The sequence below is a fragment of the Melopsittacus undulatus genome, chromosome 3 (genome assembly GCF_012275295.1).
Source record: "Melopsittacus undulatus isolate bMelUnd1 chromosome 3, bMelUnd1.mat.Z, whole genome shotgun sequence".
NCBI classification, from domain to species: Eukaryota; Metazoa; Chordata; class Aves; order Psittaciformes; family Psittaculidae; genus Melopsittacus; species Melopsittacus undulatus.
In genome coordinates, this window is record NC_047529.1 from 73,347,897 (window position 1) to 73,366,684 (window position 18,788).

The 18,788-nt window shown below is 41.9% G+C and overlaps 1 protein-coding gene across 1 annotated transcript; it reads right to left on the reverse strand.

Annotated features, from left to right (window-relative positions):
- Positions 1 to 6,454: 6,454 nt before the first annotated feature.
- On the reverse strand, positions 6,455 to 17,769 carry LOC101874377 (p53 apoptosis effector related to PMP-22-like). Its single transcript, XM_005154770.4, has 3 exons — positions 17,461 to 17,769; positions 9,678 to 9,821; positions 6,455 to 9,047 (listed from the first exon to the last, which is right to left on the reverse strand). Exons 1-3 carry the CDS (start codon positions 17,669 to 17,671, stop codon positions 8,812 to 8,814), a joined length of 591 nt encoding a protein of 196 aa, XP_005154827.1. The 5' UTR covers positions 17,672 to 17,769; the 3' UTR covers positions 6,455 to 8,811.
- Between the last annotated feature and the right edge of the window lie 1,019 nt (positions 17,770 to 18,788).

Sequence of the window (18,788 nt, forward strand, 5' to 3'; positions counted from 1 at the left end):
CATAGCAATGAGTTGCAGCGCCATGGAGAGGTAGCTCTTTCATGAAAGCAATCTGAATGGGTTAATGTGGTTAATGGGTTAATGTGCCTTATCTCTAATCAGAGATAGCTTATTAGTCTGGTGATAGATTAGCAGTGGTGTGGCTGTTTTGACTCTCATTCTCTAGTCAGTGCAATTCTGGCTAGCTGAAGCATCCCACCAGCAGCTCCCACATAGTATAGACATGGCCAAATATGTCTGAGGTTGTGAGAGACCCTTTGGGGACATTCAACAAGCCTCTGTAAGAGCAGGAGACATCTTTACAGGTTTGACCATTGAATTTGAATGTCACTGAAAGTGAAAGTCAACTATGAAGACACCTGAGCTGCTGATTTGGGTTGGAAATAAGGGAGAATAGCAAGTATTTTTGTAAAGTTCCCTAAAGTGAACCCCCACTTCTTTAGAATGTCACATGTATTCTCTTGTAGTCTACGTTGGCACTACCCACAAACTCAGATATTGTTAACTTAGATATAATGTTTAAAATCCTAATTACCAGGGACATGTATTGCATGTATTGCAATGATCATGATATTTTCAAATATTTACTTTAAATAAATGTCATTTGAAGCTCACCCTTAGTGCAATATGCTGGTACCTCCAAGGTGTCCAAATCTGTTTACACACGTTCTTTCTGTTGCCACAGCTGAAGTAGAAATGGACACAATAAACTTCAAAAGATCAAGCAGATACGGATTTGGATATTAAGTATAAGCTCATCAATTTTTTTCTTTACTCAGAGAAAATAACCAAATCAAGTTAAACAATTTTGCGGCTGAAATCCAGTATGAAGTCAGGCACTGGCAGGTATTAGAAAGCCAATGTTTTTGGAGGAAAGCAATCCTTTTCCTTGCTTTTTGGTAGTTGAACCATGTTTCAGGTAGGCATTTATGACTGAAGGATTTGTCATCAGTTTTGTTAGAACTCACATGTGAATGAATGTGTACTGCCACAAACGTTAGCATTTGCGAGATGGTACTACAGAACACATTATCACACTGAGAAAGAGAGATGAGTATTGTTCAGTCACCCTGGGTGTTTCTGTGTCTTGCCCATCTTTGTCATCCTTAAGTATCTTAGAACTACAAGCAATCTTCTCACTCAGTACCAGGGTAATTTGTGGTATCTGGAACAGCAGAGAGGCAGCTGTATTCAAAGGCAACAAAATGAAGTATCTCATGTAATTCTGATACTCCTAGGGCACACAAGGGAAAATGGCTGGAAACTTTCGTTAAAGAGTCTGTGATTTGAAGTGATGTCTTACCCTCAACGTGATTTGTCTTTTGAAACATACAAGCTAGGTGTCTACGTGAAAGCAAATGCTTGCTCTCTTTTTCCAGCTCCTGTGATAAGCACCGGCATTATCTGTTGAAAATTAAGATACATTATCAATATAAAAACAGACTGTAGTGCACTTTCTGCATCTGAAAATATTCCTAATGATGCTTCATTGCTACTTGAAGTAACCAAGTAAGCAGCAGGATATTAATAAAACAAAAATAAATATATGGAATTAGAGCTAAAATAAAAATATGCTCGTTCAGCCAAGACATAAATGATTTTCTTCGTGGAAGAAGAAGCTAACAAATGATTGCCAGCACATTTTTGTCCACTGTTAGTCTGCTGACCTGGTCAACTGAGCTATATAAATGACTGGATTGGCTTGGCCTGACCAGCTGTAGTACATGTTCATGACATTTGCAGCAAGTGCATTTTCATTCCATACCACTTATAAACAAGAAGTCACCTGAGTTTGGTTTTTAGAAGCTTTGCTAAGATTATTTTATGATCCATTCTCTTGTGTGCTACCTGATACCTAACAAGTCAAATGTTGAGTAATTGAGAAACATTTTTTGCATGAGCTGTCATAAATCTTACAACTATTATTATAATATTTATTAATCCATTTACAACCATAGGTCCTTTTTTTCCTGATTATGCTAATCTGCCATTCCCCTTTGCCTTGCTACTGGAATATGGCACTGCAGTTATTATAACCACAGCCTATAGAGTGATGCAAGTCAGTCAAATCCTACCCTGGCTAAATTGTACCTTGTGGTCACTCTGCACCCTACATCACCTGTACACCAAGGCAATAGTGTTCTCAGTGTGACTAATACTTCAACCCTAGTAAGCACATATAGAAAAATGCCTTTATTTTTCAGGGTAATCCAAACTGCAATTCATTTACATTCATTAGAAGGATACTGGATTTTGTACAGGACCTGACTTAATTGCAAAATAAGAACATCCTCCTACATAAATGAACCCAGTTGAGATCTTGCAGTTTCCCACACGTGGGACTTTTCTGAGAGACTCTCCCATGGTGGCTGAAAACCAAGGATCATCCATGATGCTTGTAGTGCGTTGTAGTGTAGTATAGACTGAGTTGGTGCTTGGTCCTTCTGCCATGTGCCTGGGAAAGCATTCCTCCAGCTGCCTTGCACAGCACAGGAAAGCTCTGCAGAGGTTTGAGACCTCTGTTCACTAGCTGCTGAGCCTGGAGGATAATTTCCATGGGGTTAATACTTTTAGCAAGAACTGTCCAGTACTGGTTTGCTGTCAGATCGCCAAAGTCTGCTGCATGCACGGCACTCGCTGATTCTAGTCAGTAAGGCAGGCCTGCCTTAACAAGACAAATACTTAGGCTTAAAAGACAGTTTCTTCCTTTCCTTAGTGTGACTACACATGCAAAACCAGAAGATTACCACAAGGGCAAGTTTTAGCAGCTGAGTTGAAAACATGAGCCTGCACCCAGGATTGTTATTTGTGTGAGGAATTAAGGACTCTATTAGGAAAACACGAATTAGGAAAACACAAAATTAGGAAAACACAAAAGTCTCTGTACCTGACCATGGATTTCTTTTTCAGCCTGCTTGTTTCTTCAGGGTAGGCTCTACCGGAACCAGGTTTAATCCCCAGTTATTTCTTATAGATGCTCTGTAGAAGTTTGATTAATTCAGTCTACCTCCAACCCCTCCTCCCCAGGCAAACAGCTGAAATCGAGTGTCCTGTAAAACCACTACTCAGTTACCAGCTGGGATGGCTTCTGGACATTTGTCACCATTGCTGGAGTCTGTACCTTCTTCAGGCAGCTGTCAGGGACACACAAGAGTGGTATGGTACAGTCCTGTTCTACAGATAAGATAATTTTACTTAATCTATTTGCTTTGGGCTCTATAACTTCTCTGTGGTATAGCTAGGTTAAATAAATAGTTGTCCTATGTTATGATCCTAGCCTTAGCTGTTTTAGGAGAGGAATATAATCTGCCTTACATAGGTAATTCCCAGGTACCACACATTTTTTACTTACATTTCTGTGTCAGAGAAATAGCTTTCATTCACTGTGCCTTATGCTTCAGTTGGGAACAGCACCAGCTACTTCTTTTCAGCACTTTGAGATTTACAGATAAGACATGCATACCAGGCATACCTTTAAGAGTTTCAGCCATGAATTTTCACTTTGAAATTCTCCAACCAAAGGTAGGGCCTCACTGAAACCAAAAAGTTATATGGAAATTACTTCAGTATGATATGGAATTGATTTGGGAAGCGGGCTGAAATGAACATGGTGGTCTCCTATCAACATTTTCAACTTTTCCTATTGTCTTGATACAAAATGTCAGTTATGATTTCCCCAAATTTTGTTTTGCAAATTGTTTTGTCTTTCCATTAAAAACAGAGCAGAAATTAATTTCCAGTTGTCAAAATTCATCTAAATTTTTTTTTTTACAGTAAGATCTGCTTATTTCTTGTGCTATGGGATTACTAATACAAATAGAGCTTAAAAACAGGCAATTTACTGAAAAGGGATTGTAATGGCTACATGTCAGCTCCTGACCCAATTATATGCCTTCAAGACCAAGGCAGTCAACTAATTTACTTTAATCCATAGCCATTTCCCAGGGCACCACACTGAAGGATGGGAGTTAGATGGCTTTTTGGCTCACAGTTCCATGTGAGTGCTCACTCCAAACCTTTCTGGGCTCTCTCAAAATGAGTGAACACTGATTTCCAGTGTGTCCCCTTGATGCTTAGCAATTCTTAGTACTTGTAAAATATTCTGTATTCACAAAGATCTCTGTGGAAAATAGTACATGTTGCCCACCTTTCCATAAATAAATAAAAAGCATCAGTCACACCACTCCTTCTAGTAAATATTATCCAATCTTGCAAAGATATATCTACAAAGAATATAATTCATGGAAATATTTCTATTAATTATTTATTGATTATATTAATTATACATAATGCATATAGCTTATCATGCATCATTATGTATTTATGTTGTTTATACTTACAATATTTGTATTATAAAGCTCTAGATATGTCTGCATGTTTTCCACTACAGTTTTTATGATAAATTCAACCTTATTAAATTTAGGTTTTCAACAGTCATAATAAAATAACTTCGGATTATTATGACAACTCCCAAGTAATTTAAATAGAATTTTATAGAGGCAAAATTTGAGGGCATTGGCTTTTTTGCCTGGAATTTCTAGATGTGGAGCTCTACAGCTGGAGTGGCTTGGCCCACACCTGTGGACACCAGAAAACCCCAGACAAAAGACTGCTTACTTTACCAGCACAGACCTGCATCATGGATATATTGGACCCATCTTACAAGTACACTGCATGTGCACAGAAAAATCAACATATTCTTGGTCAGTGGGATCCACACATATAAACTGCTGCACCTGTGAAGTAATGCTGGCATATCCCAGATGCTGTGCATTCATTGCACGTGGATTTTGCTACTCCTGTACCAACACCTGTTACAGGAATTGCATTCAGAAACTCAACATCCCTACTTTTTGCAAACTTATCCTCTAAATTTGATTATACTTCATTGTATAATGAAATTGTGAGTATCATCTCCCACATTCACTGTGCTGCTTCACCAGCTGGCACTGAAACACCTTTTTTTTCAGGATGCTGTTCCATATTGCCAGTAAGCTCCACTGCTCTGCACTGTGAAACCAGTACCTCAGCTCCCTTGACTGCTGTGTGTCTCCTAGAGCATTCAGTTTCCATTGATATATGGCTCATCATTAATTCATAAGTGCTCAATTATCTCAGCAACTCTTTTTTTTTCTTGTGTGTGTAACCTTTCCTTTCAGCTTGTGGGTGGTTTTGTTTCTATAGTGCTTATCACCATAACAACCCTCTCCCCAGGAAAAAAAAAATACCTTGAATGATTTACTACACTGTCTTGATTTATGTATGTATTTCAGGCCCAAAGTCCTTAGATGCAGGATGTTAACAGCAGGTGAATACTTCTGGAGAATTTTACCTTGTTAAGGAATTGCCTAAAAAAATGAGTCATTCGCTACATCAACTAAAAATACAAAATCCCAATGGGGTGTGGCAGCTGTTTCCTATATCCATGAGACTGAAGCATTAATCATTAATCATCCCATTCAGGCTAGCTGGAATTAGCCTTCCCTAGCATCCAGCCATGCACGTTTTTGATTGCTCAAAATTCCGCCTGAGTCAAGATCCAAGTGTGCTTGGAATCTTCTAAACTGCTCCCTCTTCTCAGGGGTTGGATTAGAAGGAGCTACCCTGCAGCCTGAAGCTCACTGGAGTTGTTCGGTGGATTTTAGTGAGCACAGATTTAGGCTGCTGCTGCATACAGACTGGAAGGTAAATAAGAATACAAATGTTCTTCATGGCAAAAAATTCGTCATTATAGAAACCCTCCCATTGTCTTCAAAACATCTAGGAAAATCTAAAAGGAACAAAAATATTATCACTAATTGTATTAAAGTTAAGAGTAATTAAGTGTGGGGTGGGGGGAGGACCCACACACAAAACCAAAAGAAACACATGCAAGCTGCCAGCATCCAGGGTGGTGTGTTTTAAAAGTAAGACATTTAAGGAATAGTGCAGCTGAAAAAAAAACAGAATAGTGAACCTCTTTCTGGAAATCACAAGCTGCAGGCTGCTTTAAGACAGCAGTGGCTAACAGAAAATTTGCTCTCTGTAAAAGCACAGAAAGAAAGAGTTGTACAGGATACAGAATGAGACTAGCACAGGGCTATCTGCAGGCCATGTATGATCCAGGATTAAAAATGGGAAGGTTTCTCATCACAGGAGAAGTGCAGCCTTCCACAGAAAATAGCAGACAGGTACTCTCTTTTTCTCACTATTTAAAGTTCTTGATCAGCATAGGAAAGGTGCTTGCACAGTTTTGATAAACAAAGAACATGCTTCCCACATCTGAGACCTCCTGTAGGCTGTTGCACACTTGAAATGTTTAGAGTTCCCCCTCAAGTTGTGATGCATGAGAAAAGTTTTGACTTCATAAAGAGTTCTTTTATGCCTGACACTTCCAGTGGAAATGCACAGACATGTTTTACAATGAATGCTCAAGCTTATTTGACTGGAAAATGAAGTTGTTGAATCCTGGACGTGAGGTCTGTAACTTCGTTTTATTAATCTGACACTTCATAAATACTGATACTCATGTTAAGAGGAGGAAAGAATGGTTATTTGCTTGATCTTATGAAATGAATCTGTGAAGCACAAACAGCACAAGGTTTCTACAGCCATCAGTTAAACCAGTTTTAATTAAGCCACCATATTTGAAAGGACTGCCACATATATGAGTATCACTTGGGAGTAATTAATGACTATTTGCAATAGCTTTGTCATACACATCTTAAACGTGTAACATGCTGGTTATGCTTGTACCCCTCCCGGTATATTCAAAGCCAAGTTTATTTTACATTTGTGCTTTTTTGACAAGTAATGACAATGCTTACCAAAAAAAAAAACAAACATAAAAAAGACGTCTTATGTTAAACCCTGTTACCTATCCTCCCTCTCATTAGGAAGGGTGTCCAATTTTTTATGTCTTTTCTCCTTCTCAGCTTTAGCTGTGCAAGGATTTTCCATGCTTGGGATTCTCTGCTGTGTTTCAAATTCACTAGGAAATAGGTAAGTAGGTACTATCATTACTCATGATACGGGTAAGTCAACACAGTATTCTCCACCAGCCAGTACTGTACAGAAAAGGGGGAAGGGATTAACCATAAATTAATCCATTAACCATAGGATTCTCTTCTTCACTGAGAATCATAAATACAGTTGATTATATATGCAATGACTGAGCTTGTAACACAGTTCTGAAATTCGTAGACATTTATGCTCTGTAAAGTTATAAAATACAGGCCTGGAAGGGACCTTCAGAAGTCACATGGCTTTTCCATAATAGAATCATATGCAATATATAGAACTACCAAATTAAAATAGGTATTACAAAATTGAAAGTTATATATACAGAACAAATACTGGGCATTGAAAATGCTTAGTTCTAAATGGCTGTAGCTTTACAGTATGCTGGTTAATGCTTTGTAGGTTTGATTTTGTACGTGTGCATGAATACACATACCCACACACCCTCTCCTAAGTGCCAGAGTCACAATAGTAGGAAGTAATTCCCCAGCTGCTTGTTACAGAGTAAGACACAGCATTTGCCTTCCACTTCATCTGTATCCCCCCTCTGAATCTGTCTCTACTAGAGCTACTTCCTCCATAGCTGCAAGAGGAGCTCCACAAATGAGCCTCTTCATTCTTCTTCCCAAGATGAAGAAAGCTCTTGGCAAAGATAGACCATAATTAAACCTGCTGTAAGCTGCTGCAGATCCATGACCAATACAGAGAAGTCTCCGGAATAGCTGGCTCCAGAAACAGAAACTAGGAGCCAGCCCGATTACTTTCTGAGACGGGTGTCTGTATGAAGTTTGCATACATGAACTGCTCACAGAACTGCTTTTCTACATTTACCTGTTATCCTTAGTGACTCGCAAAGCAGTCCCAAGTTTACTAAACTCTGGAGTACCTACAGTGTGCTTCAGAAACTTTTGGAAGTTTTCAGCACCTATGTCAAAATTTTCCTTCAAAGCACAGCTGATAAACACTACAATTTAAAAGTAGACAAAGGATAGTGTATGTTCCACTCAAAGGTATTTGTATTTTCTAAACCAACATCCCTCAAAATCCATGTAAAAACATGATTTGGTATAACGTTTATTGACTCTCTACGACAATGTAAACTAAAATTGTATGTGGCTCCGACAGGAGTCCTGCAGCAGCCACAAACACACCACGGTTACATTAGCCACTGTTTTACACATACCAGCTCTATGCTTTAGAGATCTTCATCCAACAGCACCAATGGGTGGAAAATAAATTTTTATTTATTTTCCCCTTAATTCAAATGGTTAATAGTCAACAATAGTCCAGTAACCGGAATGAGAAGAGATTCTTAGGCAGTCAGTGACTGTGATAGTCTCAGGGAAGTTTCTTCTTTGGGACTGATTTTTGTAGAAAAAGAATTTTTGGAAGGGTTTGTTGTTTTTTTTTTTTTCTAGTTCCATTTAAGGCAATTTTGTCAGAGGTGAAAACAAAACAACCTGCAAGTCCCTCTGCGTTGTTTAAAATCCCTCCTCTTCCTTTCTACACTGTATCTTTATTCATAAGCAAGTGTTTGAATAAAATAAGGATGACTCATTAGTTGGGAGACGAAAGAGCAAGTAAACCAAATAAAATCGACATGAGAATATGTAAATAATACTTTAGGTAAAAGCTATTTGCTTAATGTTTGCTTAATGATGACAATGTTTTTACTAATTTATTGCCAGGGCTAGTAAGAAATACTCTGGAGAAACAAGGTAGATTTTTTTCAGCCTCCTATATTCACACCAAATTTACATCAGAGGCACTCCTCTGTTGTCTCGACAGTCAATTGTACTTGGACTTAATCTTTCAATTTAAGTATGGTGCTCTCTCTGGGGAGGAGTAGTAATAGGTAGGCTTGATGTTTCCCAGGACTTCATCTTCCCAGTTGGGAAGACAGCAGAAAAAGAAAGCACAACCTATTACAACAACAGTGCTGGCCCAACCAAAGCCATAGGCCCAGCTGAACATGTTATCTCCCATCAGCGGAATTTCTTCAGTGAATTTTACTGGGTAGATGACCAAGCCTATGATCTGGAATGCAGCTGAAGAGAGAAATAAAGAAAAGCAGGAATAAATAACAAAGAATGTATTACATTTCCCAATAAAAAAGATACCTGGAGATAACTGCATATCTTTCTAAGATATGTAAAGCTTAGCTGCAGTCATACAGTCAGATCTGCATTTTTACAGAGGTAAATGACTTCTGGCCAAGGCAGATCCCCACCCCATCCGACTGCGGGTGACGTTGCTAGGTTGTTAAGGCACATACCTGCATGCTGTGACTAGCCCTGTCCTACAGCTCAGCAACAGCTCAGCAACTGTGATCCCTGCAGAGCCAGTTACCACCCACTTGTACCATAGCCAAATCACTCTTCCTCCCCTTGGGAAGGTGGAAAGTGCCCAGGGCTCTCAGATCCCATGTGATATGCAGGGCCAGAGGTGTTGGTTGCCTCCATATACTGCTTTTGAGAAAGTGCTAACTGACAAAAGCCACTGGAGCTTCTCTAACCATTATCCTCTTAGAGTATACATCAATATTCCTTTGTTCCCCATAAAAATGAAACAAAAACCAGAAAAGGCAGCTTACTTCATAAGGGAAGCTCTACCTATCATGTTTTCCTCTTAAGCTTGTTTTACATCTAAAATAACCTTGCCTTTGTGCTCAGCCTTACCAACAACGAAGAGCAAGCCTCCAATTCCTCGAACAAAGTTGAAGCGGAGTATCTCAATTGAGAACGCGATGACTGCAAGGGCGAAACAAATGACCAGGATCACAAAGCCCACAAGGTAGGTGGCAGCTGCTGCTCTCCCCCATCCTTGAAGAGAAAACAAGAAAGATGTTACACACAGCACTGCACTGAACTGCAGTTCACTGCAGGGCTTTGGTTTCCTTTAATGATTTTTTGTTGAAATCCTTTACTGTAAGAAGCTTGTCCTGTGTCAAAGCAACACTGGATGCCTCCAAAGTGCACAGCTGCAGAGGAGAAATTGTTGGTGGAGCAGCCACAGAACTCCCCACCTACTAACCTGTCCTGCTAAAAAGAGGGATAAAGTGCAGCATGATACTAGAGATAATACCTCCAAACTCTGTATCTGTAAGAGACCCACAGATACCTGAGCAGATAGGACACAACCACTCAGAATGTACTTGATCATTATTGTTCCTGTTCAACATTCAAGTTTACAAAACCACTTCCATGCCTGGGGAAGTACAAAGGCAGGCAAGAGTGTACCACCACAGGAGATAATGCTGGGAAATAACAGTGCTGTCAGCATACAGATTCTTGCCTGTTTATGACAAGTATAATGCACATGGAGCAAAATTAGCATGACCAAAAAGAAATAGATTTGTAATAGCTGAAGTGAGAGATGACAAAGAGAAAGCTCTTGAAGATAAATATTCACAGCTGGAAAAGAAATTAGGAAGAGCTAAAATATAGCAGGTAGAGGAGAAACAGCAGAGACTGAGGTAAAGTGGAAGAGTCCTCTTTGAATCATTACTTTGATATTTGAAGCAACCAGGTAGTGCAGATCCTTAGGATCAAGCAACTGCAGACTGGAAGAGGCTCAAGCATGAAGCAAGTGGCCTTACTCAGGAGGGCAGCACCAGAAACCACAACTCATCCACTACAGGCCAGGACAGCAAAGGTAAGACAACCTGCCAGAAAAACAGGCAGCATTCCCCTTTCCATACTGCCAGAGGCTTGTGGAAAGGCACTCATTATGGGCAGACCTTGTCCTCTTTAGCAACCAAGCAGGAGTTCAGGTGAGCCCAACACAAACAGATGTGTTCCTGCCCCGGAGGCAGGATACCTGCCCACATGGACTAAACCACTGGGCTAGTGCTTTGTTTTCCAGTCAGCTGTCATCAACAGTTCACTTCCTACATCTGCATAATGTGGGTTTCTACTTTCACATATTCAGACAGGGGTAGGACCAGATTCCGAGCTCCCTCTAATGTAGGAATAAAGAAAGCAGCAAGATTTAGGTCAGAACATTAAAAAAATCAAGTCTCTTTCATCAGAGCTCTGTTCCCACACAGCTGAAGAAACTGCAGACACCCTGCTTTCAATGTAGACCTCAGGTCTCTGTGCAAAAACTAAGAGGAAAAAGACAGTGAGAAGGAGAACTTTTTCCTAAAGAGTTAAAATCCTGCACCTTAAGTCACATACTAGTTACATAAATGGGGAAACAGCAATTTGAGACAGAGAATGCTGTAAAACTATTTCAGACACCTCTACTACACGTATCAATTTACTCTCTGAAAGCAAAGCACTGGTTTACAGCCATTTTCATTAGATCAGTCTCAATTAATTTCTTTCCCCCTACCCCCATAGCAAAATGAAATACAGTAGCCATCCATCAGCCAGATCTCATCTCCACCACCTGAAGACAGTCATGCTGGCATAGAAAGAGTAAGGAAAAGGCTTTTCTTTCCCCTGTTACTTCTTGAAGCTATTCAAGACAGCAATACCTTTTCCAATTCCTTCTCCTTCAGGTAGCTGTGGATGTTTCCTAATCCTTCCCTAACAGGGCTGCGGGGTGAGAAGGGAGGACCCCTGATGAGTGTCTGGAGATTAAAGCTACGTCAGTGGTCTGATAAAATCTTTTAATACAAAATATTCTGACATACCTAGCACAGGTACTGGGTATTGTCTCCACAATAGGATTTATTTAGAGATAACTAATACAAAGGGATAGTTAACCATTACATACAGCCAGCCCAGGAAAACTGATTCAGAGTAAATGACCTAGGAATGTTATTTATCGATATTTGCCCTATTAAGAAAAAAAGCACAACTGCGAGAAGAAATACCTAGTTATCAAAGCACATTCCCTTTCAAAAGCATTACATATGCTGGAACAGTATAGAAAGCCAAGCATAGCATCTGCCTGATAATTTAGGTTGCAAATTCAAATATCCCTGCAGGTTAGACACCTTGAGGCTGGTGCAACACAAAAATGACTGGAGGAGATAAGCCAGAAAGACCCCAGTGCTCTCTGCTATTTCCATATCCTGTATACTTACTTTACAAGCATAACAAGCTTTTAGATACAGGTCAGCCCTGGCTCCACTCATAATGATTTATTTTCTTGTCTCTGACTATATGAAAGTGACAACACACAGCTGTAGGAGATCTTGTCAGGAAGTTAATATCAAGCCCAGCTTTGCTTCTTCAAAAACAGGACTGTATGAGGCACCACTGTTATGAAATTCAATGGGTTCTGTGCTCACACATGACAAAGCTCAGTGCTGGTGACCCTGTATCTTCCCCTCTTTTTCCTGCTGGATTATCTTCTCCAGCAGCAGTTATCAGTGGGCTGATAATGACAAAACTGATTCACAGGTACTGGCCACAGCATGGAATAGATCTACTCTGGTCTGGACTAGGCAACAGCCATCAAACAGCCACAGGAGGACTGGTAGGAGTCACAGGAGGAGCAGCAAAAAGCTTTGGACTTGAGTATATTTGCACAGTATAAGGGAAACAAGAGAAAATATAGGAAAATACAAAGAACATAAGAAAAAACTCAAAAAAAAACCCAACTGTAAGTCTTTTAATAGGTGACTGATGGGAGAGGTTCAGGTGGGAGGCTGCACCCTTATTGCGCACTGGGTGCAGCCCGGCTGCGCTCCTTTCCCGCACAAGCCACTGTTACCCCCATCAACAGGGAGAGCTTTCAGGAGAGGGGCTGCTGCAGGGCTCCTACTGAAATCGCCGTTTCTCTGTGCAGGATCCCCATCCCTATAAAGTCTGGCCTTCCCAGCTCCTTTCCTCCCCAAAGACTCCCGAGAGCTGATCAAGCCCCCTGCAGGCACACAGCTCTCCTGTCTCCTTCTGCAAGATCCTCCACCTACAGCTCCCAACTGCTGGTTTACATTCTCACTGTTTGCTGCCTTCGGAACTGGAGTGACCTGCTCACACTCAAAGAAGGATCAGCTTCAGTTTCTAGGTGGTTTGTGCTCAGAAGTACCTTGTAATCACGAGACGTTTAGCCAGAATTAAAAGTTTTTCCAAAGATTCCCAGGTCCCTTCATTTGGCAGGGAGAGCATTTCTTACTCAAAATAGGCACAAATATGTCAATTTATGAAATCATACAACACCACCACAATGATTTGGGGCTGCATAAGTAGGAAAACAGAAAAGAATAATAGTTGCAGGTATTAGTGTTCCCTAGCTCAACTTTGCCTCAAACAAGAGTCAAGTACTTTGTGTCTAATCAGCAGAAAGGTATTTATCAATTAGGTGGTACTGAAAGAACATTAGAAAACTGTTCAGGGGCTGAAGGTCTATAATTATTAGGAAGGATTAAGACTTTTATTACATAGCTTGATTAATGATGACTATGGAAAGGAACTAAGCTGCGAATGTTATTGTGCAAATAACTAGGAGGGGTCAGGATTATTTAATGATGAATACCATTAATATGATGAAATTAAAAAACAGCAAGCAACAGAACCTTAGCATAAGGTGTATTTCTTGATTTTATCCAGCCTCAGCCTTACCAGGAAGGAGATGGATGCTCTACAGTGTAGGATATTTATGTCTAGACTTCCCTTTAGAAATTAATAAAGGGGCTGGGAAAACAGTCCATCAGGAAGATGAACTGCCATAGAATTTGAAGCAAAAAGCCTCTCTCGTCTTTGTTCACCTACTTACAAAAGCAGAAACTAGTTTGTTAGCTTGTGAATACCTGGAATCTTAGGGTAAATGTTTTTACCATGATATGCATAGATGAGGCATGTTTTTACACTGCAGTTATAATACTTTTCTGTATATAAATGACAGTAGCAATTCTTGTTTGGCCTTGACAGTCCATTACATAGAATGCCCCAATACACTTGCTTTTGCTGATGGAACAAAAGAATAGCTGACTGCAAGCAAGAGAGCTCTGTCAATATTTTTCTTGCTCACAGAATGTGCAAATTTCCATGGTAGCATGACTGGTGAAGGAAAGGTATGTGCATACCCACTGCAAGCACAGGACAGCCCAGAATCAGACGTTCATGGGAGGGCTGGTTGGGAATCAGCACTGGGAATCACAATTCTGTTTTAGATTTAGAAGTGCAGGAAAAGCAGTTGCTTACTATCAAGCTATTAAATAAAACCCACTGGTACAAACCCACTAGGCTCTGCTGGGAGCTCAGGAAAGTGAGCTTACAGTCTTATACAGTCCTATACAGTCCTATACAGTCCTATACAGTCCTATACAGTCCTATACAGTCCTATACAGTCCTATACAGTCCTATACAGTCCTATACAGTCCTATACAGTCCTATACAGTCCTATACAGTCCTATACAGTCCTATACAGTCCTATACAGTCCTATACAGTCCTATACAGTCCTATACAGTCCTATACAGTCCTATACAGTCCTATACAGTCCTATACAGTCCTATACAGTCCTATACAGTCCTATACAGTCCTATACAGTCCTATACAGTCCTATACAGTCCTATACAGTCCTATACAGTCCTATACAGTCCTATACATTTCCAGCTTTTAACATCTCCAGGTTACTAGCAGCTGAAGTGTACATGCCCAGGGGCCAGCAAAGCCCTCTGGCAAGGGACACCAGCCTCTCCTGTTGCCGAGATCTTTTAGTGGGAAGATGCAATAAACGTTTTCTGGGTGTAGCCAGGGACACCAACTGCTACACCTTTGCCATTATCCTTTTCCAAGCACCTGCACTTGGCTGACACTATCCTGACACCGTAAGTCAGAAAAGCATGCCTGAAGAGGCACACTGAAAAGGTAAGTGTACTTGTAACAATCCTCCTCTATTTCTGTGGCCCCCTACAGAAGTTAACACATGCACTCAGCTTCACCAATAACCTGCGGTATCAAAGTCCAAGCTTCTAAGGACACAAGCATAGTGGCACAGCCACAATAAAACATGATTCAAAAAAGCTGAGCTCCTACTTCTAAGTTCCACCTCTTCCCTCCACCCCCCTTTTTTTGGCACTTACTAAGGATCCAGATGAATGCTTCCCTTTTTTTACTTTGGCTGTTGTGTGTTTAATAAATACCAACTGGCTGTTAGGAATATAAGAAAGAGTTAATCTCTGTGGCATCACATTTACTGCAAGTACACACCTATCTTTTACAGTGATAATTCAAATTGACAGGAGCAAGCGCTTCAGAAGCACTGGGAGGACACAGCCATGCACCTGTACTGCTCTTAAACTTAGAGCTTCATCATTTTAAAGACAACCACCCTCTCCAAGTAACCACATTGCAAATAATCTTTGTCACATCTGATAGCTTACCTATATGTTTAAACACACAGTCAACAGTTTAAACCTGCAGTGGTCCAGACTAAGTCATCTTGAGTCATATTCTAGTGCAGCACAGCAGCTCTGCATTGCAACACTTTGATAATACACAGGTGCTGCCAGGCAGGACACTTCCCAGACACAAACCAGTATGGAGCTCTAAACAAAACAAAACCCCTTTCCCACCTCCCTACCGAATGACATCCTACTCTTTTTTTTTTCTGCACTTCTTCCCTCTCATGTGGCATTTGCAAGTGTGTGTTTAGAAACAATGCAGTTGAGAAGACACTTATATTTGCAAATCTTTCTTTGCCTGCTCCTGCCCTTCCCCCCCATTTAAAATGAGTTACCCATCTGCTTTTTCTCTTCTACTTCTTAGTGTGCAGCTCAATTAAGAAACTGTCTAATGGAGCTTTCCATTAATGGGGATCCACTCTGAAGTTTTCATTTCATCGGGAGAAGTGCAGGACATTTAGTGCATAGTAGTTAAAGTACAGTAGTACATAGTACTACTGTAGTACATAGTACTACATAGTAGTACAGCAGCAAAACACAAGCTATTCATCTCAATTAATTAACTTTTATTTTCCTGCAGCAATGCTGTAAATGCCTGGTAGGCATTTTTTCCTTTGTAAATGTCCTCTCCTATTTTGAGCCTGATGGCATTAACATAGAAAAAAGGGAACAAAATAAATCAAACTTGAACTCATATCCTGTTGAGATGTAAATAGTATTCGAGTAGACAGTGGCATTGATGTCATGAAAATTAGAGAAGAGGCAATGTGAAGCTGGTGTAAATAAGCCAAGGATTTAAATGAGTTTTGGGTTAAACAAGCCAGGCTTAAATGAGTGAAGTCAAGGATACTCTTTTTCTCTGACAGAGTTAACTAGAAGAAACAGCATAAAGTTGCTTTTGCCCCACAACGCCTAGGGCTGATGCAAAGCACACACCCATCAGCACTCAGGGACATGAGCAGCCATGTCACTACAGGAGAAAGCAGAAGTGTATCAGCACTTCTTCCCTGTGCAATGCAAATCTCGGCAGTTCTGCACTAGCTTTTCCTGTGTCTAATGGGGGAGACAAATATTTATGTCACTCCAGCCAGATTTCTGCCACCTACAAGATAACCTGCAGTCATCACCTGGCTGGAGAACAAAGCCACTGATCTTACAATACATTCAGGACACAGCTCACGCATGAGTGTTGCAATGAAAAGCTGCTGGAAGTCAATCTGCAGCACTGAAGCGGCAAGAGATCTGCACAGGGAAGCAGTCCCAGCTCTCCCAGCTGAAACATATCCTTCCAGCTTCCCAGTCCCCAGAGTACTCTCATCCAGGATCTTAAGGCGGGTCTGCTTATTTCTCCAGAAATATTTTGTTTGAGGGAAAAGCAGATGTAATCAGACCCACATCTTCTAGCAAATAACAAAAAGTCCCCTCAAAACACCAGAAACTGGGAGTGTGCAGTAAGTACACTGGTAGTGCCAGATACAGAAGCATACAGAACTTCATGATACGGAAGTTCAGCAAGTTAAAACAGAGGCACCATTATCCCCTGATTTAGGCCCCAATAAAGGGATATACAGAGAAAACAGCATTTTTTTTCCAGCCTGCAAATCCACATCAGGCAATTTGAAGCTGTAGGTCAGGAGGCGTCCTAACAGCCACATTCCCTTGGGAAGGCAGGGTTAACGTAAGGTGCTCTATCACTCCGGTGGGCCAAGGGGAAAATTATTTTACTATTATCCAGGTGTGGTTCTCCACCGGACACTCTGCACAAACGTTTCCATGCTCACTATCCAATCGGCGAGTCCAGCAGCACAAGGGAGGTGAGATGGCTAGTGTCAGGTCAGGCTGCTGAGGCTTACATCAGCAGGTAGGCAAAAGGAAGCAGGGTAAGGAAGGGGTTTGTGGCCAATTGGTTGTCTTACTTTTGTTGTACCAATAGAAGAGACTGAATATTTGACTTCACAGGTTGGAAGGGACCTCAAGGACCATCTGACTCAAACTAGATTGCTCTGAAGGTCTAGACCCGTATTTCTTTGCTGGTTTAAGCCCTAAAACAGCTCTAACACTGACTGCAAGGGGAACTCCATCCCAGAAAGCAGCGGCTCCACAACAGCAGTGGGGAGACCATCCATGTCAAGGCACCCCCTGCTTCCCAGCCATCACTCACCATAGTCCATGAGGGACTCACAACTCCAGTTGAGGTCCTCCTCGCCGCGTGTACAGCTCTCCCAGAGCGACGCTTGCTGCACGTAGGGCTCGGACTCGGACTCCAGCCATCCCCTGCCCGCCAGGGCGATGATGCCCATGATGATGGCGAGGCCCAGCAGCAGAGGCAGGAGCCACCGGCATCTCCAGCAGGCGAGGCCGCAAGCCACCATCCTGCCCGGCCGGCGGGGACACCCGGCGAGCGCGAGAGCCGCGGGTACGGTACAGGAGAACGCTGCAACGCGACGGGACGGGACGGTGCGTGCGTGCCGATCCGAGAGGGCTTTTAAGGCGGCGGGGCGGAGGGAGTCCCACCCACATTCCTCTGACTAAGCCTGGCGGCGGCGGCCCTGACCGGTGTGACGGGCGCGGTGGAGGGGAGGGAGTGCGGGACCCGGGGGGCCCGGCCCCGTTCCTGGCTCTGTCCCAGGTGCCCGTGTCCCGCCACTCACCCTACCGTGGTCTGCCTGGCGCTTCGCCTTTTAGTGGCTCCCACCAAACCTTGGTTCTTGCAGTTTCCTAAACCCTGCCTGGGTGTCTGAACCTCATCTTTCTCTTCACTGTTCCTTAGATAGGCAAATCAATGTTTACCAACACTGGCAACACTAACGGTGTCAGCCGCTTCAGGTACGAAAAGCTTGCAGTAAGTTGCTTTGCAGTTGAAATGGACAACTTCCTCAGTTTTTTGGGCAGTTTTCATGCAGACAAGAAGGAAGAAAGGTGTTACATGAGGATGGGAATGTGACATTATTACCAAGGAAGCCATCGCTTGCTGACATCAAGCTCAGCATTAAACAAGTGCATATTTCCTAATGGCCATCTAGCGAGCATTTGATTCCAGTTGTGCCCTGTCTTCCAACCAGGTTGTACTGGGCCCAGTTCAGCAATGGCACTCAGAACCCATACACCTGGATCTTTCCCCATTCCATGTCTGGAAATGCACCCCTGAGATGGCCAAAATGAAGGCTTCCCCATCACATGCCTTGAATAAACACGTGAAAATTTTGGTTGTGGAGAAAAACTTCTTCACAATAAGATCTATGCACATCTCATCATGTCATCCCACTGCCCAGCAGCAATGCAAACTCAGCATATAAACTATGTGCCTGTCACAGGACTAGGGACTGTGTGCTTTGGGCATGTAACAAACATGCATTGGGTCAAGTCTTGGAGCAGCTTCAAAGCCTCACCAAAAAGGCCAGTAGAAGAACAAATCTCCGAGGTCTGAAGGGCTGAGAAAAAAATAGCAGGAAGGGGGGATTGCATGGGTTTCATGGAGGATGGGGACAT

Excerpts from the sequence above, each read along its gene's own strand:
- LOC101874377 (XM_005154770.4), bottom strand. The coding sequence starts at position 17,671 with ATGGTGGCTTGCGGCCTCGCCTGCTGGAGATGCCGGTGGCTCCTGCCT. Across the intron at positions 9,822-17,460 it reads TGAGTCCCTCATGGACTATG|GATGGGGGAGAGCAGCAGCT; the intron begins GTGAGTGATGGC and ends TTTCTCTTCAAG. Across the intron at positions 9,048-9,677 it reads AGGCTTGCTCTTCGTTGTTG|CTGCATTCCAGATCATAGGC; the intron begins GTAAGGCTGAGC and ends TTCTCTCTTCAG.